The sequence below is a fragment of the Schistocerca nitens genome, chromosome 4 (genome assembly GCF_023898315.1).
Source record: "Schistocerca nitens isolate TAMUIC-IGC-003100 chromosome 4, iqSchNite1.1, whole genome shotgun sequence".
Lineage (NCBI taxonomy): Eukaryota > Metazoa > Arthropoda > Insecta > Orthoptera > Acrididae > Schistocerca > Schistocerca nitens.
Genome location: NC_064617.1, coordinates 552,003,466 through 552,028,444, shown reverse-complemented (window position 1 = coordinate 552,028,444; position 24,979 = coordinate 552,003,466). Strand labels below are relative to the sequence as shown.

The window sequence follows — 24,979 nt, the reverse complement described above, 5'->3', positions numbered from 1 at the left end:
AATACTGCAACGTGGATCAGTTAACTGCTCACTTTCTCATGACAGCTTTTAAACATAATGCTACTCGCAATGGAAACTTAACTTTGAAAGCCTGTTATCTTATGGATAGTAGAACCTGTTAGAGTTTCCAATTTCATTAACTTATCTTACCATAAACACAGTCATCATCAGATAATGTTCTTATCAAACGAATTATACAGTGATTTTATTGTCCAGTGGTCAAGGGCGTCGTTCAGAGCAAAGGAGTAGTTACATCCGCAGTGGCAACTCGCAGAAATTAATCTTATCAGATAATTGTAAACTGATACCCTTGAGTCATCCAGACAACTACTGAGGTGATTGGGTCAGTAACTGCCTGTTGTTGTATGATTATGTTGAGAACTTGCACACTAACCATCGCTATGCATTCACGTCGGTCAACAATGGCAGCGTTGCTGTTATTCACCTTTGCAACAGTTGTCAAGGTAACGGCTTCTTCTCGCTCCTTCTCACCACATGGAAGTATGAAGAATAACGTAAAACAATTTCTGTCTTATTCATAATAAGAGCGATCCTCTTTGCTTTCCTGCGCCGTGAGTCAATACATTATTAATTTAAATTTGTTTCCGCCTTGTAGCGTGAAGCACAATTCTCTCGGGAGGCTACCCACGTAGTTAATTTGTTAGTGATATTGGTGGGTGCTGTTAGAGGGAGGTGAATGTCAATAACTTTATTTAGGTAAATAAATAAAGGGGTCATACGTCTTCATCTCTAAAGCATTTGGTAAAATATCTTCGCATTTTATTCATTGATTCTCGAAATAGAATATTCCTAAGGTCTGCTCACATATTTGCAATGTGTTTTCTGCCATACTTGCTGAACAAAAATGTTTTCCTCCCCTCATTACATTCACCATCTACAGTCATTTCGAAGCAAATATTCTACTGATTGCAGACGGAAGACGTGCTGGTGACCGTGGAGCAGGGAACGCTGAGAGGGACCACAGCCACGAGCGTCTACAACACCTCCTACACGGCCTTTCTGGGCATCCCGTATGTTCAGCCTCCACTCGGGGAGCTGCGCTTCCAAGTGAGTAACCACTGTGTGAACGTGAGACTGTCTCAGGAAGTAATCGAACTAATGTTGATCAGTCTGAGAGACTTTTGTCAGCCAACGGCCTTGCCGCAGTGGTAACACCGGTTCACGTCTGAACACCGAAGTTAACTGCTGTCGGGCTGGTCTAGCACTTGGATGGGCGACCTTCTGGTCTGCTGAGCTCTGTTGGCCAGCGGGGTGCACTCAGCCCTCGTGAGGCAACTGAATAACTACTGGATTGTGAAGTAGCGGCACCGGTCCCATAAACTGACATACTGCCGGGAAAGCGGTGTGCAGACCACAAGCCCCCTCGATATCCGCATCCAGTGGCGCCGGTCAGTACCGCTGGGCTTTCATGGCCTGTTCCGACGGAGTTTAGTTTAGTTTTATGAATTTTACGCTACTGGCCATTAAAATTGCTACACCACGAAGATGACGTGCTACAGACGCGAAATTTAATCGACAGGAAGAAGATGCTGTGATATGCAAATGATTAGCTTTTCAGAGCATTCACACAAGTTTGGCGCCGGTGGCGACACCTACAACGTGCTGACATGAGGAAAGTTTCCAACCGATTTCTCATACACAAACAGCAGTTGACCGGCGTTGGCTGGTGAAACGTTGTTGTGATGCCTCGTGTAAGGAGGAGAAATGCGTACCATCACGTTTCCGACTTTGATAAAGGTAGGATTGTAGCCTATCGTGATTGTGGTTTATCGTATCACGACATAGCTGCTCGCGTTGGTCGAGATCCAATGACTGTTAGCAGAATATGGAATCGCTGGGTTTAGGAGGGTAATACGGAACACCGTGCTGGATCCCAACGGCCTCGTATCACTAGCAGTGGAGATGACAGGTATCTTATCCGCATGGCTGTAACGGATCGTGCAGCCACGCCTCGATCCCTGAGTCAACAGATGCGGACGTATGCAAGACAACAACCATCTGCACGAACGTTTGCAGCAGCATGGACTATCAGCTCGGAGACCATGGCCGCGGTTACCATTGACGCTGCATCACAGACAGGAGCGCCTGCGATGATGTACTCAACGACGAACCTGGGTGCACGAATGGCAAAACGTAATTTTTTTCGGATGAATCCAAGTTCTGTTCATAGCATCATGATGGTCGCATCTGTGCTTGGCGACATTGCGGTCAACGCACATTGGAAGCGTGTATTCGTCATCGCCATACTGGCGTATCACCCGGCGTGATGATGTGGGGTGCCATTGGTCATACGTCTCGTTCACCTCTTGTTCGCATTGACGGCACTTTCAACATTGGACGTTACATTTCAAATGTGTTACGACCCGTGGCTCTTGCCATCATCCTATCCCTGCGAAACCCTACATTTCAGCAGGATAATGTTGCAGGTCCTGTACGGGCCTTTCTGGATACAGAAAATGTTTGACTGCTGCCCTGGCCAGCACATTCTCCAGACCTCTCATCAATTGAAAACGTCTGCTCAATGGTGGCTGAGCAACTGGCTCGTCACAATACGCCACTCACTACTCTTGATGAACTGTGGTATCGTGTTGAAGTTGCATGGGCAGCTGTACCTGTACACGCCATCCAAGCTCGGTTTAACTCAATGCCCAGGCGTATCAATGCCGTTATTACGGCCAGCGGTGGTTGTTCTGGTTACTGATTTCTCAGGATCTATGCTCCCAAATTGCGTGAAAATGTATTTTTTTTAAATCCTGTGGGACTTAACTGCTAAGGTCAGCAGTCCCTAAGCTTACACACAACTTAACGTAAATTATCTTAAGGACAAACACACACACCCATGCCCAAGGGAGGAATCGAACCTCCGCCGGGACCAGCGGCACAGTCCATGACTGAAGCGCCTTCAGACCACTCGGCTAATCCCGCGCGGCGAAATTGTAATCACATGTCAGTTCTACTATAACATAGTTGTTCAATGAATACCCGTTTAACATCTGCATTTCTTCTTGGTGTAGCAATTTTAATGACCAGCAGTGTATCATCCATGTTTTAGCCTTCGGAGAGTATCATCTAAACACGCTGCAGATTTCGGCTCACGCCTTCATCTATCCGAATGTTAAACAGCAAAGTACAACATTTAGACGCCTGCCAAATTTTGGACCAGGCACAAATATTAGTTTGACAAAATACTTACAACTGACTAGGCGGTGGCAACGGGGTATGATAAAAGAAATTTCATTTAAAACTACTTCCCACTGTATCATAAACGCCATAGTATTTGTGAAACAAGTAGTTCATCTAATATTACGATATGAAACTTCTTCGGGGAGATTGACTGATGGTATGTTTTTCGGTTTCCAGTTGATGACTGCACCAGGAACATGGTTTTTGGGGAACTTCTTCAGGTGGGCCTGCTCCTAGGATTTCAACAATTCTTTAAGTTATTGTTGTTGTTGCACCCATATTCGTAGCGATGCTCGATTTACGACGCCTGCTGCTCATTTTGATTTGCCTGTTGTATGATTTGCAAATTGTTCGCAGAGCATGTGTGTAGATGTAGTTGCTGACGTAGGCAAAGATAGGTTGAAGGATAATCAGAAACACACCTGTTTGAAACAGCCAAGGAAATCAGCTGTGGCTGAGCACTGCCTTCACTCACGAAACGAATGACCAGAATCATCGTGCAGGCGCCGGGTACCTAGGAAAGAATAAGTAAGAATTGGATCGAAATAAAGACGGCAAAAATCTGTATAACTATAGGCGGAGATTTTAATCTAAGCAGTGACTGATATTCGACACAGCTTATCAAGTTCTTCTGGTCATCTCACCTGTCAGAGCCAAACAATACTGAGATAAGGTTTCACGGAAAAACGACAAGGGCAGAACAAAATACGAATGCGCTCTGAAGGACTTACCCGGCAACCACAGTTGAACTCTGCTATGAATGTAGAAGTTACACCGACGATGTATCAGAAAAGTTTCTCCTATGTCCAAGCAATAAATAGATAAAACATCAATATCCAAAGCATCTGAAGAAGCTGAGTAGTTAAGTCGTTAAATGCTGTAATCAAAATGGAATCATAAATTCGGTTAGCTTTCCGAAAACACGACGTTTCTATAATTAATGCTGCTCACATGAGTGTCCTTTTTAGAAAATGAATCAGTTTCACTAGAAAAATAACATATGCACTCACGTAGACTCACCTTTTGTGAACGTTTTTGCGGTTTTATGAACATTTCATTCATAGGAAAGTCTTTTCATATCCTTTAGTAGCTCAACAACACTGTGTCAAAGGGTCTATGTTTCCATATAAATATAACTGTTTCCACATGTACATCAAGACAAGAGACTGCTAGATAGTTGCAGGATACATACATAAACAAAACACACAAACATCACAAGGTAGCGTCGCTAGGCATAGAACTTTATTTGTGTCAAAGCGAAAACTTTGTCTTTAACTTTCTAGATTACTTGTGAAAGACTTTAGATTTGTTTCATATTGAAAACTCTGATTCATGGCAACAGGCGCCGCAACCGGCTACCAGTTGGGAGGGAGTCCTTGAAGCCACAGAGTACGGCAGCGACTGCGTGCAGTCGGACGGCACCGGCTCGGAGGACTGCCTCTACCTGAACGTGTTTGTGCCTGGCGTCCCAGAGGAGGTTGCCGGGCTGCCCGTCATGTTCTGGGTGCACGGCGGAGGGTTCGTCGACGGCAGTGGCTCAGACGAGGAGCATGGTCCGGACTTTCTCATTTCCTATGGTGTCATACTGGTCACCATCAACTACCGCCTAGGAGCGACAGGTACGTTCATCTGTCCGTGTCCATAACGCTCCTCACCGCTCACATGGATTCTCAATGTTATTTATGCTTCCTTATCCCTGTGTTTTTCAGTTTTGGTGTGCATTTCTTCTCCCTTGTTATCTCTAGTTTCCCATCTGGATGATGTTTCCTACTTCACTTTTCATCTTTCTAACTAGTGCTTCATTTTTCATCCTCCATTAGGTATTCTTTCCTCTAGACCCTGAAATTTTCTCTCAGGTAATTTAGTTTTAATTTCGTTGTAAATTCTACTAACTGATTTCCTCTTCTTCCAACTAATATTCGTCTTCGTCTCTCTCCTCCTCATCACCACCACTATCATCGTCATCACCACCACCATCATCATCTTTGCTCCACCAAACATTCTTCGCTATTCCCATTCATAAGTTTGACTGTGTAACTGCAGTGTTTCACAAATTCGTTCCATTTCGTCACATATATGATGTAATCTGTATTCCTCATTTTCCATTGACACATAATATTCACTGTGTCCCAAAACACGTGGAAGTCCTCGATAATTAATTATAATATCTAAAGAACGTTCTGAGAAAAATGGTAGGTAAGGCATTGCGTATTTTCATCCGCAACTATCAATCGAAACCGTTTGCTTGCTGATATAACAGTGAAACTATTATTTATTTCCGCTTGCTACAGTGAACATTTTTAACGACATAAAACTGGTTAAAAGACACGTATCATGAAGTACCACCTCTCAGTGGTAATGTGGTGAGTTTCCACAAATCATGATACGCTATGTGATCAAAAGTAACCGGACACCTGGCTGAAAATAACTTACAAGTTCGTGGCGCCCTCCATAGGTAATGCTGGAATTCAGTATGGTATTGGCCCAACTCTCGCAGACATACGTTCAGTCAGATGCTCGAAGGTTTCTCGGGGAATGGCAGCCCATTCTTCATGGAGTGCTGCACTAAGGAGAGGCATCATTGTCGGTCTGTGGGGCCTGACACGAAGTCGACGTTCCAAAACATCCCGAAGGTGTTATACAGGATTCAGGTGAGGAATACGAGCAGGCCAGTCCCTGGCAGGGATGTTATTGTCGTGTAACCACTCCGCCACAGGCCGTGTATTATGAACATTGGCCCGATCGTGTGGGAATATGCAATAGCCATTCCCGAATTGCTCTATAAAAGTGGGAAGAAGAAGGTTCTTAAGACATCAGTGTAGGCCTGTGCTGTGATAGTGCCACGCAAAACAACAAGGGGTGCAAGCGGCCTGCATGAAAAACAAGAGCACATCATAACACCACCGCCTCCGAATTTTACTGTTGGCACTACACACGCTGGCAGATAACGTTCACCGGGCATTCGCCATACCCACATCCTGCCATCGGATCTCCACATTGTGTACCGTGATTCGTCACTCCACACAACGTTTTTCCACTGTTCGATCGTCCAATGTTTACGCTCCTTACGCCAAGCGAGGCGTCGTTTGACATTTACCGGCGTGATGCGTGGCTTATGAGCAGCCGCTCGACCATGAAATCCAAGTTTTCTTACCTCCAGCCTGCCATAGTACTTGCAGTGGAACCTGATGCAGTGTGGAATTCCTGTGTGATGGTCTGGATAAATGTCTGTCTATTACACATTACAACCCTCACCAGCTGTCGGCGGTCTCTGCCAGTCAACAGACAAAGTCGGCCTGTACGCTTTCCACTTCACTATCATATCGGAAACAGTGGACCAAGGGATGTTTTGGAGTGTGGAAATCTCGCGTACAGACGTCTGACACAAGTTACAGCCAGTCACCTGTCCACGTTCGATGTCTGTGAGTTCCGCGGAGCGCCCCATTCTGCTCTCTGACGATGCCTAATGACAACTGAGGTCGCTGATATAGAGTACTTGGTAGTATGTGGCAGCACAATGAACCTAATAAGAAAAACGTATGTTTTTGGGAGTGTCCGGATACTTTTGATCACATAGTGTATTTGTGTTGGGCTGAATTCTGCCTACACGCTGCAGTACCAGCTCTGACTGAAAACTGTTTGTGGGAGAAACGGCTTTGGGAATGCACATTATGGCACACATCATATGAAGCAATCAATTAGATTGATTTTATAACAAGTTTTATTTTGAACTCTATCAAGTCTTTCTACAGTCTGTAGGAGCAAGCACATTGTTGTGTTTACATAAACCTTCAGTTTATTTTTATTTTTCACTAGATGAAAAACTTTCAAGAGATGACCATTCAGCAAAATTATCGCCCTTTACCACAGAGTCCCACTACTTCCCTTATATTTAGCGTATCTGCGCTGTGAAAGACTGCAGACAACACAAGACAGTTTTGTACTAAACACTGCCGGCCGAAGTGGCCGTGCGGTTAAAGGCGCTGCAGTCTGGAACCGCAGGACCGCTACGGTCGCAGGTTCGAATCCTGCCTCGGGCATGGATGTTTGTGATGTCCTTAGGTTAGTTAGGTTTAACTAGTTCTAATTTCTAGGGGACTAATGACCTCAGCAGTTGAGTCCCATAGTGCTCAGAGCCATTTGAACCATTTTGTACTAAACACTGCGACAATGTCAAGCTATTTTCTTCCATGTAAGCTGTTGCCATATTCTGGTATTTACTTCTTAAGAACTGTTTCGTGTACTGATTACATCAGTTAACCACATACGCCCCCGATAGTCCTTTGTCGATTTCAGTAATTTTATGCGCATTTAGGCTAGTAAATAGTACGTATTTTCACTGTCTACTTCATCACTGAAATATCTTCGCTTCTGCACTTTATTCCTTAAATACTTCTCTTCCTCACAAAGAGATTTATGCGTATTACGTTTAATTAATTACTATAACAACTAGTACGAGGGTAATCCCAAAAGTAAGGTCTCCTACTTTTTTATAAGTACACAGACCCGTTTATTTTTATACAATGGCTTACATCAGTTTACAGCTTGAACATTTGTACAAGGTGAGTCACCTAACAAAAAAAATGTTTCAAATGGCTCTGAGCACTATGGGACTTAACATCTGTGGTCCTCAGTCCCCTAGAACTTAGAACTACTTAAACCTAACTAACCTAAGGACACCACACACATCCATGCCCGAGGCAGGATTCGAGCCTGCGACCATAGCAGTCCCGCGGTTCCGGACTGAGCGCCTAGAACCGCTAGACCACCGCGGCCGGCTGAGTCACCTAACATTACCGCTGGATATATTTCGTAAACCACATCAAATACTGACGAATCTATTCCACAGACCGAACGTGAGGAGAGGGGCTAGTGTAATTGGTTAATACAAACCATAAAAAAATGCACGGAAGTATGTTTTTAACACAAACCTACGTTTTTTAAAATGAAAACCCGTTAGTTTTGTTGCACATCTGAACATATAAACAAGTACGTAATCAGTGCCGTTTGTTGCATTGTAAAATGTTAATTACATCCGGAGATATTGTAACCTAAAGTTGACGCTTGAGTACCACTCCGCTGTTCGATCGTGTGTATCGGAGAGCAGCGAATTACGTAGGGATCCAAAGGGAACGGTGCTGGACCTTAGATACAGAAGAGACTGGAACAGCACATTACGTGCACATGCTAACACCTTTTTATTGGTCTTTTTCACTGACGCACATGTACATTACCATGAGGGGTGAGGTACACGTACACACGTGGTTTCCGTTTTCCATTACGGAGTGGAATAGAGTGTGTCCCGACATGTCAGACCAATAGATGTTCAATGTGGTGGCCATCATTTGCTGCACACAATTGCAATCTCTGGCGTAATGAATGTCGTACACGCCGCAGTGCATCTGGTGTAATGTCGCCGCAGGCTGCCATAATACGTTGTTTCATATCATCTGGGGTTGTAGGCACATCACGGTACACATCCTCCTTTAACGTACCCCACAGAAAGAAGTCCTGAGGTGTAAGATCAGGATAACGGGCTGGCCAATTTTTGCGTCTTCCACGTCCTATGAAACGCCCGTCGAACATCCTGTCAAGGGTCAGCCTAGTGTTAATTGCGGAATGTGCAGGTGCACCATCATGCTGATACCACATACGTCGACGCGTTTCCAGTGGGACATTTTCGAGCAACGTTGGCAGATCATTCTGTAGAAACGCGATGTATGTTGCAGCTGTTTGGGCCCCTGCAATGAAGTGAGGACCAATGAGGTGGTCGCCAATGATTCCGCACCATACATTTACAGTCCACGGTCGCTGTCGCTCTACCTGTCTGAGCCAGCGAGGATTGTCCACGGACCAGTAATGCATGTTCCGTAGATTCACTGCCCCGTGGTTTGTGAAACCCGCTTCAACGGTAAACAGGTAGAACTGCAACGCATTCTCTGTTAATGCCCATTGACAGAATTGCACTCGATGATTAAAGTCATCACCATGTAATTGCTGATGTAGCGACACATGAAACGGGTGAAAGCGGTGACGATGCAGTATGCGCATGACACTACTTTGACTCAGTCCACCGGCTCTCGCAATGTCCCGTGTACTTATGTGTGGGTTCATGGCAACAGCAGCTAACACACCAATTGCACCCGCTTCTCCTGTGACGGGCCTGTTACGGACCCGTTTGCGTGCTTCGACCATACCTGTTGGATACAGTTGGCGGTAGATGTTTTGCAATGTGCGGCACGTTGGATGCTCTCTGTCCGGGTACCGTTCTGCAAACACCCTGCAGGCTTCAGCTGCATTTCGTCGACACTCGCCATAGATGAGTATCATCTCCGCCTTTTCAGAGTTCGAATACACCATGGTCACAGTTCCTACAACACTACACTATCACAGACGTCTGGTAACACGGTGTACTACAGTTGGTCTGTGTGCGGAGACGAATGCAGAATAACAAGAGCAGCAAGCGCTACATGCGGACACTGCGACAGCTAGACCAAACCACAACAGTGCACTACAGCCACACTCGTAAACACGGTCGTCATCGTAAACATGTCCCTGCAGATGCTGCTCGCCGACCTTGGCCTGTGTTTGTTACAACACGCAACTGAACGTCGGAGGTTTCAAGCGTCAACTTTAGCTTACAATATCTCCGGATGTAATTAACATTTTACAATGCAACAAACGGCACTGATTGCGTATTTGTTTATCTGTTCAGATGTGCTAACAAAACTAACGTAGTTCCATTTAAAAAAACGTAGGTTTGTGTTAAAAAAGATACTTCCGTGCATTTTTGTATGGTTTGAATTAAACAATTACACTAGCTCCTCTCCTCACGTTCGGTCTGTGGAATCGGTTCGTCAGTATTTGATGTGGTTTACGAAATATATCCAGCGGTAACGTAAGTTGACTTACCCTGTATATTTTTCGACGTAATCACCATTTCTTTCGATGCATTTTTGTAGACGCTGTGGCAGTTTTTGTATGCCCACTTCATACCAGCTCGCCGCCTTGCTGTTCAGAAACTTATGAACCTCTTCTTTCACCTCGTCGTCGGAGCTGAATCTCTTTCCGGCCAAATGTTCTTTTAATCTAGGGAACAGGTGACAGTTACTGGTCGTCAAGTCAGGACTATAGGGTGGGTGGGTGATTATGTTCCACTGAAACTGTTGTAGGAGACCAACGGTTTGCCGAGCGATGTTTGGGCGAACGTTGTGGAAATAAGCAGGTCTATGTACTTATAAAAAAATAGGCGACTTTACTTTTGGGATTAGCCTCGTATTAGTTTGTATTTTGCTGGCTCGAACCGTTCATGTAACTTCCCCATATAAAATGTCCCAGTAGCATATTAAAATTTGTTCCTGTCCACCAGTATCAAACAGTTTTTACGAGAGATTATCCTTGGTTGTAAGGAAAATACCGGATCTAATCATACCTCTCATTTATTCCCACAATTCCTCATTACCATTCGCCTCAGTGGTGCACAAGACCACACTACGAGCAATATACCGAGTTTTGACCGACTTCATTTTTTCACTTTTGAAAAAAAGTCTTCGAAGACGACCTTAGAAACGTAACATGTGTGGAACACGATCTAACAGTAGGTACGTAACCGTGCCGCAGTCTACTGTCACGCCACCAGGAGCAGAGATCCGACAAGGGGTTTCCCTATTGCACCTAATGTAAGCATACTTCATCTGCTTATTGCTGTGTTATACGGCTAACAAGTGCTCAAAATCTGGACTTTGAGTTCAGGTACATATTATATAGCTCAAAAACTATGTTGTGTGTAAATTCCATAATTACATATCGTAGCACTGAAGCTTTTCGTAAAGAATTTCATTTCTTCTGTAGCCTCGATGCTTTTTTCATTGCCTCTTGTTTTGGTTCTCCAGAAAGATAAAATGAGGTGTTAGGTCTGATGAGTGTGCAGACCCCTTTTTTCCCGAAAGATCGATCCAATGATCTCCAAATGTCGTGTTAAGAAGTCCTGAAATTTCCTGTGCATAGTGGGCTGGATATCGTCGATGTTAGTTCCACATGGAATACGTTACATTTTGTGCCCGGCCCTCCAGTAAATTCAGTAGCATATTTGTATGGAAAAGTTGCTATTTAGAATCCCATTAATAAAAAAAGGAACTTTGGAAAGTTCGCATCATATGTAGCTGGACCAACGTCGTTGATTCCCCACATCTCTCAGTCAGGACGCATTTTCAAGTTACCAGTAATGCGTATTACGAAGACTGATTTGGTATTGGTTTGTAACGACACGTAATCCGAAAACAAGATATTTTATAAAAATGCCAGCTTATTTTTTAGTTTTCGTATACACCATTACAAGAATTAAGACCGATTTTAAAAATCATTGCTATGAAGGTATGGATTGAACTAAAGCCGGAAAGGATAAAATGTGTTTAAATGCATTTTGCGTAGAAAAATCCTTTGGCTTATTTGAGCAGCATATTTAGCTGCCCCGTAGCCATATATGGACTGCGCCTTAAATATGCTGAAATCTTTGTATCATATCTCTCATCACATTCTGTTCATTTTCGTCAGCTTATTTATTATGTTGGCGCATAAGTTCGTGGGATTTTTGTTTTGCATCTTGGTATTCCATCTGCTATGGGTTTATTTATCGATTATCATTTTTATTTGTAGTTCACTGTTGCTCTTGGCGTTTACATATTGTCATTTTCTCATGTGGAAATAATGAGTGGAGTCGTGGACGCTAGGTACTGAAGTACCAAGGGGAGAAATCGTAACCTTTCCGGAATATTCTTTTGCCTGTGTTCAATAGAACGGTAACAGCAGCGGAGGCAGCCAGAAATATTTGCGCCGTGTTTGAGGACAACGTTACTCGACAGTGCACAGGAATAAGACGGGTTTCTCCTTTTAATTAGGATCGTTCAGACATTAGTGACTTCCCACGCTCAGGAAGACGTTCGGCGTTTGATGAAGATAGTTTAAACGCATTAATCCATGATGGTCCACGTCAGCGTTCTTGAGAACAGCTAAATGAGCTCTGATCATTCTACCATCATGCGACATTTCTATGGAGTGGGGAAGGCTGAAACATGGGATGCATGGGTACCGCATCCTCTAAGTCAAATTACGAAAATCAGCAAGAGGCCGCATGAGCGTCTCTGCTTGCTAGTCATCATATCTTCGTGAAAAACACCCCTTCCTATCCATATTGTTACTGGTGACGAGCGGTGGTGTGTTTATGCTAACGTAAAGAAAAGAAAGGAATGGCAGATACTCTCCGTACAAAAACTTGTGCACATCCACAAAAGACAAATTTACGCATCTGGTACAACAGCGACGGTGCGGTGTACTTCGAATTGGTTCCACGCGGTGCAACCGTCAATGTTTACATTTACTGTCAACAACTGAGATGTCTTGCAGACGAAATCCGAGAACAACGAGCAGGAAAACTGTGGGAAGTGATGCTACTGCACGATAATAGCCGCCTGCATTCTGATAGGCTGACAAAACACATTATACAGGAGTTGGGTTGGAAAGTCTTTCCGCAGCTGCCTTATTCACCCGACCTTGTGCGCTCAGATTTTCACCTTTTCCGCTCTTTTTCGAACAACCGAGAAGGAAATTCCTTTTCTGAAAAAAATGGGCATCGAACATGGCTCGACAAGTTCTTCGCCTCAAAACCATGTGATTTCTACAGTCTAGGAATCGAAAAGTTACACTAACACTGGCAGACTGATGTAAATAGTGAATGAGAGTATATAATTGATGACTAAAGTCTGTGTTATATGTAAATAGTGAATGAGAGTATATAATTGATGACTAAAGTCTGTGGTATATGTGTCTGATTTATTTATTAAACTTAGGGAAAAACGCTACGAACTTATGCACCAAGCCAATAATTCTTTACATTTCCAGTTTCTTGTACTCATTTTTATAATGTTCGCGAAGACAGGTCGTGGGGTCTTGACACGTTCAGAAAAGTTTTTTGCTGCTCTATCACTTTCGTGACATTAGCAATCAGATTAACCACAACCACCATCTCTACTTTTACATGCATTGCGAAAGGATGAGTAGCTTCACAACAGTTACAACAGCAGACAGTTGATAGATGGCCTTCAAGTCCATTTGTAGACACAAGAAGCATACATGAGTTACGTGCTTGCTTATGAGTGGTACAGTAGGCCATAGACTTACGAAACCCATCCCTTAACGTAAATACTGTGGTTAGCGACTTTATTATCTAAATACTATTTGATCAAGTTCTACACGTGCTATGCCACTGAATCCTCTTCGAAGACTCTTTGCAATGCTACAAAAAGTAATTTGTGGAGATGATGACTTGAATAAAAGTGTTTTATGTATTGACCATCAGCCTTAAGTAGTAAATAAGTAGCTGTCTTGTTAAATATCAGCACTGTTACACAGGTTTTCTGAGTACGGGCGATTCAGTGGCACCTGGAAACGCGGGTCTCAAGGACCAGCAGTTGGCGCTCTCCTGGGTGCAGAGAAACATCGCCAGCTTCGGCGGCGACCCTCAGCAAGTAACTCTTCAAGGGCAGAGTGCCGGTGGTTCTTCTGTCTCGCTTCACTTCGTGTCGCCAATTTCCTCAGGTCAGTATTTCTCAGCCTATCTCGTTAGTCGCTTAAATTTTTTCTTCTATAGACCTCATTCTTTAAAAAATATCGTAAAGAATCGTCTAATAGCGGTGATCAGGAGATTCGAATGACTAAGAAACGGGATTCTTATGAACAGTTTATGAAATGAGAAACATTGACATCTATTTGGACAAAATAATAGAAAATTTTCCGTTTGAAGTTGAAAAAGGAGATTTCGGTTTATTATTGCACGACGATGAGGCCATTAACAACGAAATTGATGTAGAGGATACGGACGGAGGTAGATGGAGTTCTTTAGAAACCACCATCTCAGTATTAGCCTAAAACTTATATGGAGAAGTCAAATTTAAGGTCAGCCACTGATCTTTGCACCAATAGCGGGTGGTATCCATTTTTCGTAAAAATTTTCTAACAGGCTGTCCTCCCTGTACAGTAATTTTCCATCTCGAACTTCTCTTCATGCCATCCTTTAACTTAAATAGTAGCAAATCAAATACATGAAGCGAGAAATTTTTGTAGATGCTGACTTTCTTAAATATCTCTTTAAACAACTGTTGCACATTACAGAGAAACTTCCGCATTTACGCGAACATATGTACTCCATACGTCCTTTGCCGCATGTTCGACTCCAGTCACTGCTTAAATTTCCTCGTTGCACCAATAGAGTTATGAAAGATGGCGGAGGAGCAGACAGAGGGTCTGGGGTGGGGAGGCTCTTCCCTTGGGGTGGGATGCTGCACCTAAAAGGCGGAAAAGTCAACTATTATCAGGGCAAGAGGACGGAGAAGGCAAGGGAAGCTACTGCATTAAAAACACACAATATGTCTCCACAGGACAAGTGACTTGTAACTGGAAAGTGTCATGGTGACATGGTAAAGGACTCCAGACTGGTCCCGTCGATCGGGTGGCCGTAACGGAGACGGATGCCCATGAGAAAAAAATTAAAAATATCAACGAAATTGTAATGTTCTGCGAGTCAGCCCACGGAATATCATAAGAAGCTAGAAAATGCAAAAAGGGGAAGTTAAAGTCTCAGTCTAGATTTAAGGGGTCAGTGAAGTGAAATGGAATGAAGAAGATAGCATAGAGAGTTGATTACTGTGAAACGCTCAGCTATAGGTTAATCTCACCCTCCGTGTCCAGCGACTAACTCTACTTCTTTCGACAGCGTATTCTCCACAGACTTTGCACAAGCATTTGTGAATATTCCCCACAGTTTTCTTTCTCTGCAGTGAGAAGTTGAATGAAGGCACGTTGCGTGTAGCGTACAACACATACAGCTACACTATCTGTCGGAAGTGACGGAAACTTGGCGCACTCACTCAGGAGACTTCAGATAATACATACACTCCTGGAAATGGAAAAAAGAACACATTGACACCGGTGTGTCAGACCCACCATACTTGCTCCGGACACTGCGAGAGGGCTGTACAAGCAATGATCACACGCACGGCACAGCGGACACACCAGGACCCGCGGTGTTGGCCGTCGAATGGCGCTAGCTGCGCAGCATTTGTGCACCGCCGCCGTCAGTGTCAGCCAGTTTGCCGTGGCATACGGAGCTCCATCGCAGTCTTTAACACTGGTAGCATGCCGCGACAGCGTGGACGTGAACCGTATGTGCAGTTGACGGACTTTGAGCGAGGGCGTATAGTGGGCATGCGGGAGGCCGGGTGGACGTACCGCCGAATTGCTCAACACGTGGGGCGTGAGGTCTCCACAGTACATCGATGTTGTCGCCAGTGGTCGGCGGAAGGTGCACGTGCCCGTCGACCTGGGACCGGACCGCAGCGACGCACGGATGCACGCCAAGACCGTAGGATCCTACGCAGTGCCGTAGGGGACCGCACCGCCACTTCCCAGCAAATTAGGGACACTGTTGCTCCTGGGGTATCGGCGAGGACCATTCGCAACCGTCTCCATGAAGCTGGGCTACGGTCCCGCACACCGTTAGGCCGTCTTCCGCTCACGCCCCAACATCGTGCAGCCCGCCTCCAGTGGTGTCGCGACAGGCGTGAATGGAGGGGCGAATGGAGACGTGTCGTCTTCAGCGATGAGAGTCGCTTCTGCCTTGGTGCCAATTATGGTCGTATGCGTGTTTGGCGCCGTGCAGGTGAGCGCCACAATCAGGACTGCATACGACCGAGGCACACAGGGCCAACACCCGGCATCATGGTGTGGGGAGCAATCTCCTACACTGGCCGTACACCACTGGTGATCGTCGAGGGGACACTTAATAGTGCACGGTACATCCAAACCGTCATCGAACCCATCGTTCTACCATTCCTAGACCGGCAAGGGAACTTGCTGTTCCAACAGGACAATGCACGTCCGCATGTATGCCGTGCCACCCAACGTGCTCTAGAAGGTGTAAGTCAACTACCCTGGCCAGCAAGATCTCCGGATCTGTCCCCCATTGAGCATGTTTGGGACTGGATGAAGCGTCGTCTCACGCGGTCTGCACGTCCAGCACGAACGCTGGTCCAACTGAGGCGCCAGGTGGAAATGGCATGGCAAGCCGTTCCACAGGACTACATCCAGCATCTCTACGATCGTCTCCATGGGAGAATAGCAGCCTGCATTGCTGCGAAAGGTGGATATACACTGTACTAGTGCCGACATTGTGCATGCTCTGTTGCCTGTGTCTATGTGCCTGTGGTTCTGTCAGTGTGATCATGTGATGTATCTGACCCCAGGAATGTGTCAATAAAGTTTCCCCTTCCTGGGACAATGCATTCACGGTGTTCTTATTTCAATTTCCAGGAGTGTATGTAACGTTTCGCATTCGTAGAACTGTTTTCAGCTGAGGAAAAAAATGCAGTGCATTACTTTCTGGGCAACCCTCGTACATTGGCGTCAAGAGGATCATATGGAAAATATGGAGAAGAACAAGGGACAGGATGACAGGGTATGTGTTAAGACTTCAAGGAACAGCTTCCGTGCGACTTGGGGGAACGGTAGCGCGTAAAAACCGTAGGGAAATGCAGAGATTGGAGTATATCCAACAGAAAACTGACGTTGTGTGCTAATGTTACTATGAGATGAAGAGGTAGGCACAGGAGATGAATTCGAGGAATTCAAGGCGGGCCTCATCTAGACGTTCAGAACACTGACGACACTTTGTAAGGCTCTACTGAGTGAGAGGCTAAGAGTACTTCGTTCCAAAATGAGCAGTTTTCCATCGTATTCTATTTGATTACCTATTCGAGTACTTAGCAAGGGAAAAATTAGATTCTAAATGTCACTAGGCGTTCCCTAATTTCTGTTAACCCGTTCGTACACGAAGCATACAGTGGTGGCAGCAACGTAGTTAGTTCCTCGGTTACTAGTCCCTCAAAGTTTCTCATCAGTGTTTGACGAGAACAGCGTCAATTTTCCTCCTAAGATCTACATATACGTTCCCCAGACACCCCTATTGCGTATTTTCCGTAAAAGAAAAAGCAGCAATCAAATGGGAGAGAAGGAAATGGGTGTTTCATGCCCAGTCGAGTAAGGTGTAATTTGAGGCGGAACGGAAAATTATGGAGGACGTGGATAAAATCGGCCATTTCATTTTCAGAGGAACATTCCCGCAAATTGCTTTGTAAGGTATAGAGAAATTACATAAATATAGATAGTTGGACGCGGATTCAAACTCCCCGTGACAGCAATAATTGGCAAGATATTAAAGGTATAGAAACTGTAAAATAATGTTTTTGACGTGTTATTCGAGACAGAGGAAATAAAATTATTTGTGCTTCAATGTGATAAAATACGCGTATAGTTGTGTAACTGCGAAATTATGAGCGATTTCATTGGATTGGGGTACACAGTGAATTTGTTAGTTCTGTGTAGTGCTTTAGGAATGACGATAAGGTCTTTCGTACAAGAAACACGCACAAATAACACCTATATATTCATGCTCATCAGTGTGTCGGTATTTTTCCAAACTGCGAGATGAGGCAAAGCTAAAGTACTCACCAAAAGTCGTTAAGAGTTAGTGGCTTTTTAGAGGCGACCTTCATCAATATAAAGATTGAAACGGACAATTTCTTTAAAGGATACAGAGCGTGAACCACGAGCAGGTACAGACGCAGACAGACCAAATGGAAGCTGCGTAGTTAGAGCTTACTACAAAACAAAACTGAAAAATCGGCAAGAGTTTGGTACGCATAATACAAGTAACGCAAAAGAACACCAAATAACGCCTTTACTCAGTAGAATTTCCATAGTGGAATCCGGCCCCGCACTTCGAAAGATCAAATATTTGTGCTACATGAGTGCATTGAGCTTTACATTTGGTACGTTACCATCGGTTCTTGTGAGAAATCAGTGAATGTTTTGGTCTGTTAAAAGTGTACTATATTTTCTTCTGTTCCAATATACAAAAAAAAAAGTTATTTCAAAAGTAGATAGTCTCTGCATGTGGACCTTTCAAGGGCATCTACTCAAATCTTGACCTTTTTAACAACGCTTTTCTAGCTTCAATACACATAGTGTACAAGTGAGCTCTTCTTTCTATTTTTACCTTCTCCAAGTTCGAATTGCATGAGTTCACAGGTTTGTTTTCGCGACTCATCATTGAGAGCGGCAACTTCATCGCCCGGCCTATACTGCAGGCGACAGCGGCACGGGAACGTGCATTCCGTCTGGGAGCCGCCCTCGGCTTTCAAACAGACGACTCGCAGCAGCTCATCTCCTTCCTGCGGTCTGTGAACGCTACAGACCTACTGGTGGACAGTTCACTCATACTGACAGATGAGGTACGCGAGTCACAAGAATTTTATTTTTCAGTTTGTCATTTTCATTCGGTAGACGTTGATGAAATTATAGATCACTATCCTATACTGATCTCTATAAATCCCTTCACAACGCAGACAACAAAGAAAGTACATTTCGCTACCTAAAGCTTATAAAAGTGCAAGAGCAGAACAGTCACACAAAATCCGAATTCCTGTAGCATGCGGTAGCAACAATACATGCCGCCTAAAATTAAAAACAGCAATTAGGAGGGGCAAGGGGGTTTTGCTCATAACGGCAAAAACGCTTTGATGTGAACAAGATTGCGTATTTTCCTACTACGCCACATTACTGAGTACCGAAAGCTACAGTTTCAGTGTCTCATAGAGACATTCCCACGGTGAAATGTAGTGATGCGAACAAAATACGTGGTTTCAGTCAAAGTATTATAGCTGATTGTCAGTATCTAAAGGTACGCTGATGTTCTAAACTACTACATAAGTGCAAGATATATGGAGATCTGGATGTCCATAACATGAGATCCCAAAAGAACAACAGACTAACTGGAAACAGTTTCTCGTCTAATCAGGACGAGCTCCATTATTCCAAAGGTTCATAATCACGAAGTTACTCAAGGCGGGATCTGCTGTGCTGCTCGCAAAGAAGTATTTCTGTACGTTCATTGCATTATATTTAAGAAAGATACTGGAGAGCCTGTCATCCCACTACATACTGACAGACAAATGAAAAAGAATCATTATTTTTCACATCACAATGTATGCTAAGGATTTTGGAGAACTACGTCGTTTACCACATGGTATTGTACCATACTTATTTGAAAGTAACGTTGCAGTCTTAGACTCAGCGCATGACGATAAGATGCATACCATATTTTCTAAGGAGTGTCTGTTCATCCAACTTTGATAAACGTAGTAATTCGTCACAGAATATTTCCGGAACAGTACCAGCCAAATACTCCTGCACACAATGCTGCCTTGAGCAGCCGCTGGTGAAGTATCAGCGCAGCAGCAGTGCAGTAGCGATTCGCATATTTAGCTTTCAAATTTGTTTTGTAGTTTGATTCTTAATTTCTTTCCGAGTGTTTGTGCTCTTACATATTTAATTACATAAAATCCTTGCGTATTCTCGTATTTGAGAGGAGTAATATTGCTTATTGATAGGCGTAGAGTATAAACTCGGGGAGTCGTTAGATATTAGCAGTAGGATGCGTGCTGTGTGCGGGCGCAGGAGGAACTGGCCGCGGTTCGCGAGCAGCTGAGCGTGCTGTTGGCCACGGTCAGCCGCCTTCAGGCTGCTGCCTCGAGGTGCGGCGAGGGCGGAGGGTCTGGCGCGTCGGTTGAGACACCCCAGGTGTCGCTTGTTGCGTTGCTGACTCAGCCGCCGAGGCACCTTCCAGTGTACCCGGCGCGTTGGGGCCGCCCTCACCTCAGAGTGAGTGGCAGACTACAACACGTTCGCGTCGCTCGAGGCGGAGGGCCAATGTGGAGGCTGGCCGGCTGGCCTCGCCCGTCCATCCTGTCAGTGGGCAGGTGGCCGCTCCTTCAGCAGGGCCCGCGCGGGCACACGGGGGCAAAGGCTTGCTGGTTATTGGGAGCTCCAACGTGAGGCGGGTGATGGAGCCCCTTAGGGAAATAGCGTACAGGGCTGGAAAGAAATCCAATGTGCACTCGGTTTGCCTGCCGGGGGTCCTCATCCAAGATGTGGAGGCGGCCTTGCCTGCGGCTATCGAGCGAACGGGGTGCAGTCGTCTGCAAGTAGTTGCTCACGTCGGCACCAATGATGTTGGTCGCATGGGTTCTGAGGCGATCCTCAGTTCGTACAGGCGGCTGGCGGATTTGTTGAAGACCGCTGGCCTCGCACGCGGGGTGCAAGCAGAGCACTTTATTTGCAGCATCGTTCCCAGAGTGGATCGGGAGCCTTTGGTTTGGAGCCGAGGGTCTCAACCAGAGGCTTCGTCGACTCTGTGACGGTCTTGGCTGCAGATTTCTAGACTTGCGCTATTGAGTGGGGAATTGTGGTACGCCCCTAGATAGGTCAGGGATACACTACACAAAGGAAGCGGCTACTCGGGTAGCAGAGTACTTGAGGCGTGCACATGGTTTTTTTTTAGGCTAGGTGGTAGTGCGAGGTGTTCTGATGAACACTCACCAGTCGACGTGCAGGCAGGGAAATCAGGACGCGCTCAGTGTAAAGACACTTCAGCTATCAAGATACTAGCAGTAAATTTTCAGAGTGTTCGGAATAAAGTTCCTGAATTTACTGCCCTCCAGGAAGCGTATGGCGCGCGAATTATTCTCGGGACTGAGACCTGGCTGAACCCTGAGACAGGAAGTTCTGACATATTTAGTGAGGGTTGGGACGTGTATCGGAAAGAGAGATTAGACACCGTAGGAGGTAGTGTCTTCATTGCAGTTGACAAAAATATTGTGTCTACTGAGATCGAAGTAGAGCGTGATTGTGAAGTTATCTGGACAAGTTTAACAGGGCTAGGGGAAATAAAGTTAATTGTGGGGTGTTATTACAGACCACCAGGTTCCACCGTGACAGTTCTAAAATCATTCAAAGGGAGTCTACATTCTGTATCGCAGAAGTACCCGGATCATGCTATATTAGTCGGAGGTCACTTCAACCTACCTAGTATAGACTGTGATGTCTATGGATTCATTACAGGTGGTACAGACAAGCCGTCGTGTGAATTACTTTTGAACATGTTATCCGAAAACTGTGTTGAGCAGCTAAATCGACAGCCAACGCGTAATGGAAATATTTTAGACCTGGTAGCCACGAACAGACCAGACCTCATCGACGGTGTCAGTGTTGCGACAGGGATTAGTGATCATGTTGTTGTCATTACGACTATTTTTACGAATGTTAAAAAGTCGGTCAAGAGGGCGAGGAGAGTATTCTTACTTGAAAGAGCAGATAAGCAGTTGTTAGCACCCCAGTTAGTAAATGAATCGACTTCATTTACTTCCGGTACGATGAACGTGGAAGAATTATGGGCAAATTTTAAACACATTGTAAATCAGGCATTGGACAAGTATGTGCCGCAAAAGTGGGTTACGGACGGAAAAGACCCACCGTGGTTTAACAGCGCAGGAAGCAAAGGCAGTTGCACTCGCTGTACATGAAAGTTCGGGAGAATGAGGACAGGCAACAGTTAGTAGAGATTCGTGCTGCTGTAAAAAGAGCGATGAGCGAAGCATTCAACCACTACCACCGTCATACCTTAGCAAAAGATCTTTCTGAAAACCCAAGGAAATTCTGGTCTTACGTAAAATCGGTAAGCGGGTTGAAGGCTTCCACCCAGACACTCACTGATCAGTCTGGCCTGGCAAAGGAAGACAGCAAAACGAAAACTGAAATTTTAAATGTAGCATTTCAGAAATATTTCACACAGGAGGATCGTACAAACATACCGCCGTTTGAATCTCGTACAGATTCCCGTATGGAGGACATGGTAATAGACATCCCTGGGGTTGTGAAGCAGCTGAATGGGTTGAAAAAAATAAATCCCCAGGTCCTGACGGGATTCCAATTCGCTTTTACAGCGAGTACTCTACTGCATTGGCTCCTTATTTAGCTTGTATTTATCGCGAATCTCTTGCCCAACGTAAAGTCCCGAGCGACTGGAAAAAAAGCGCAGGTGACGCCTGTATATAAGAAGGGTAGAAGGACGGATCCTCAAAATTACAGACCAATATCCTTAACATCGGTTGGTTGCAGGATTCTCGAACATATTATTAGTTCGAATATAATGAATTTCCTTGAGACAGAGAAGTTGCTGTCCATGCATCAGCACGTCTTTAGAAAGCATCGCTCCTGCGAAACGCAACTCGCCCGTTTTTAACATGATATCTTGCGAACCATGGATGAAGGGTATCAGACGGATGCCATACTCCTTGACTTCCGGAAAGCGTTTGACTCGGTGCCCCACTGCAGACTCCTACGGTACGAGCATATGGGATTGGTTCCCAAGTTTGTGAGTGGCTCGAAGACTTATTAAGTAATAGAACCCAGTACGTTGTGCTCGATGGTGAGTGTTCATCGGAGGTGAGAGTATCATCAAGAGTGCCCCAGGGAAGTGTGCTAGATCCGCTGTTGTTTTATATCTACATAAATGATGTTTTGGATAGGGTGGATAGTAATATGCGGCTGTTTGCTGATGATGCTGGGGTGTACGGGAAGGTGTCGTCGTTGAGTGACTGTAGGAGGATACAAGATGACTTGGACAGGATTTGTGACTGGTGTAAAGAATGGCAGCGTACTCTAAATATAGATAAATGTAAATTAATGCAGATGAATAAGAAAAAGAGTCCTGTAATGTTTGAATACTCCATTAGTAGTGTAGCGCTTGACACAGTCACGTCGATTAAATATTTGGGCGTAACATTACAGAGTGATATGAAGTGGGACAAGCATGTAATGGCAGTTGTGGGGAAGGCGGATAGTCGTCTTCGGTTCATTGGCAGAATTTTGGGAAGATGTGGTTCATCTGTAAAGGAGACCGCTTATGAAACACTAATACGACCTATTATTGAGTACTGCTCGAGCGTTTGGGATCCCTATCAGGTCGGATTGACGGAGGACATAGAAGAAATTCAGAGGCGGGCTGCAAGATTTGTTACTGGTAGGTTTGATCATCACGCGAGTGTTATGGAAATGCTTCAGGAACTCGGGTGGGAGTCCCTAGAGGAAAGGAGGCGTTCTTTTCGTGAATCGCTACTGAGAAAATTTAGAGAACCAGCATTTGAGGCTGACTGCTGTACAATTTTACTGCCGCCCACTTACATTTCGCGGAAAGACCACAAATATAAGATGAGATTAGGGCTCGTACCGAGGCATATAGGCAGTCATTTTCCCTCGTTCTGTTTGGGAGTGGAACAGGGAGAGAAGATGCTAGTTGTGGTACGAAGTACCCTTCGCCACGCACCGTATGGTGGATTGCGGAGTATGTACGTAGATGTAGATGTAGATGTAGTCTTAACTAATATACGAGTGGGAGTGACTGGCACAGCAGACCCTTGCACTTTACTTGATAAATTAGGTCTAGATATGAGTACAAAAGTATTGTTTTAGTCTATGGTAGCAATTTTTTTACAAATAAAGTACAAAATAAAAATGGAATTGCAAGTATCGGATAAAACATACATTATTATTAAAGTGTATTGGCTCTGTTCCAACCGATGCTATATCACGAATGCGGTAAATCCGACCACAAGAAAAAAATTCAGAAGTCCTGTTAATCGAAAGTGTCAAAGGCTCTGACAATTTAAATTTATATCCTCAGTGTTTGTGATGGAGAATTACAGGACCCGTCGAATGGAATGAACAGTTTACTGAGCACAGAATATGGATTGTGAATGAACCAAAGAACATTTAAAATATTTAGGAGCCCCAGAAATTAGATTTATAACAAGCTTGACAACAAAAGTGTGGATGACGAACTGAAGGAATTGTGCTGCCTTTCATGGAAAACAGCGCATGGTGAGTGAAAATATATAGGATATATGAAACAAGCTCACTAGCGAAGGCAAACTTCTAAAATCTACCACTGGCCTTGATGAGAAGAATTAACGTCTTCTGAGATCGCAAGTTTGTGACATATCACTGTATGGATGTGAATGACGGTTTGTGGAAACATCGGTGGCGAAGAGAAGCTAGGCGACTGATACGCAATGTTACGGAAGGATACTGTAAGTTAACTAAACTAGTAAGGTAAGAGACGAAGAGTTTCATTCAGAATTTCTGATTTAATACTGATTTTCGACCTGATACAAACAACTGCCATTCATAATACACGATCAGCAGATTTCGGTATTGTGCCATTTAAAATGTGTCGAATTCAGACAGTCCTGTGATACTAATGACAGCGATCGTACATGGTGGAAAATGGAACTGTATTTGCATAAATTTGTGGTTCTGGCAACCTGTATGAAAAACATTATTTAATACTGATGTTCGGCAAACATGGGACAAACAAACAACAAACATTGCATCATACTGGGCAATGAAAGTCTTTCTCATAACTCATTTCGCTCCACTTGTTTCACTGCAGTTGAATATAGGCGTCTGCAATGGGGGAAAGAGGGTGCACTGCACCCCTACCCCTACTGCCTGTAATCTGGAATACAGAGTCTTCCTTCATGTACTTAGTGAATAACCGTCATATCTCTTTTATGTCACCTATAAAAGTTAGTTCTTATGTCGTAAAGGAGTAACTCATCTGTATAAAAATGGAAAATATACGAACTTGCCCCACCATTTTAAAATTTCTGTGGACGTGAATGTAACTTCAAGGATTGTTAATACTTCATAATTTAATGTCTTAAAGTCGTGTTTACAAGGTGACGGCTTTGAGAAACAAAGATTATTCCTCTAGCATACTTCGGTTACACACACAAAGTACATCTAAAGAAACGGTATCGCTTCGGAA

The 24,979-nt window shown here is 44.5% G+C and overlaps 1 protein-coding gene across 1 annotated transcript in view; it reads left to right on the top strand.

Annotated features, from left to right (window-relative positions):
* The first annotated feature begins 369 nt into the window (after window positions 1–369).
* The window catches only part of LOC126252331 (cholinesterase-like), a 67,356-nt gene continuing 42,746 nt past the window's right edge, over window positions 370–24,979 (top strand). The window contains exons 1-5 of the mRNA XM_049953217.1: window positions 370–464; window positions 934–1,068; window positions 4,547–4,823; window positions 13,612–13,797; window positions 18,343–18,545. Coding sequence (XP_049809174.1) covers window positions 372–464; window positions 934–1,068; window positions 4,547–4,823; window positions 13,612–13,797; window positions 18,343–18,545 — 894 coding nt within the window. The 5' untranslated portion in view covers window positions 370–371. The remainder of the gene's footprint in view (window positions 465–933; window positions 1,069–4,546; window positions 4,824–13,611; window positions 13,798–18,342; window positions 18,546–24,979) is intronic.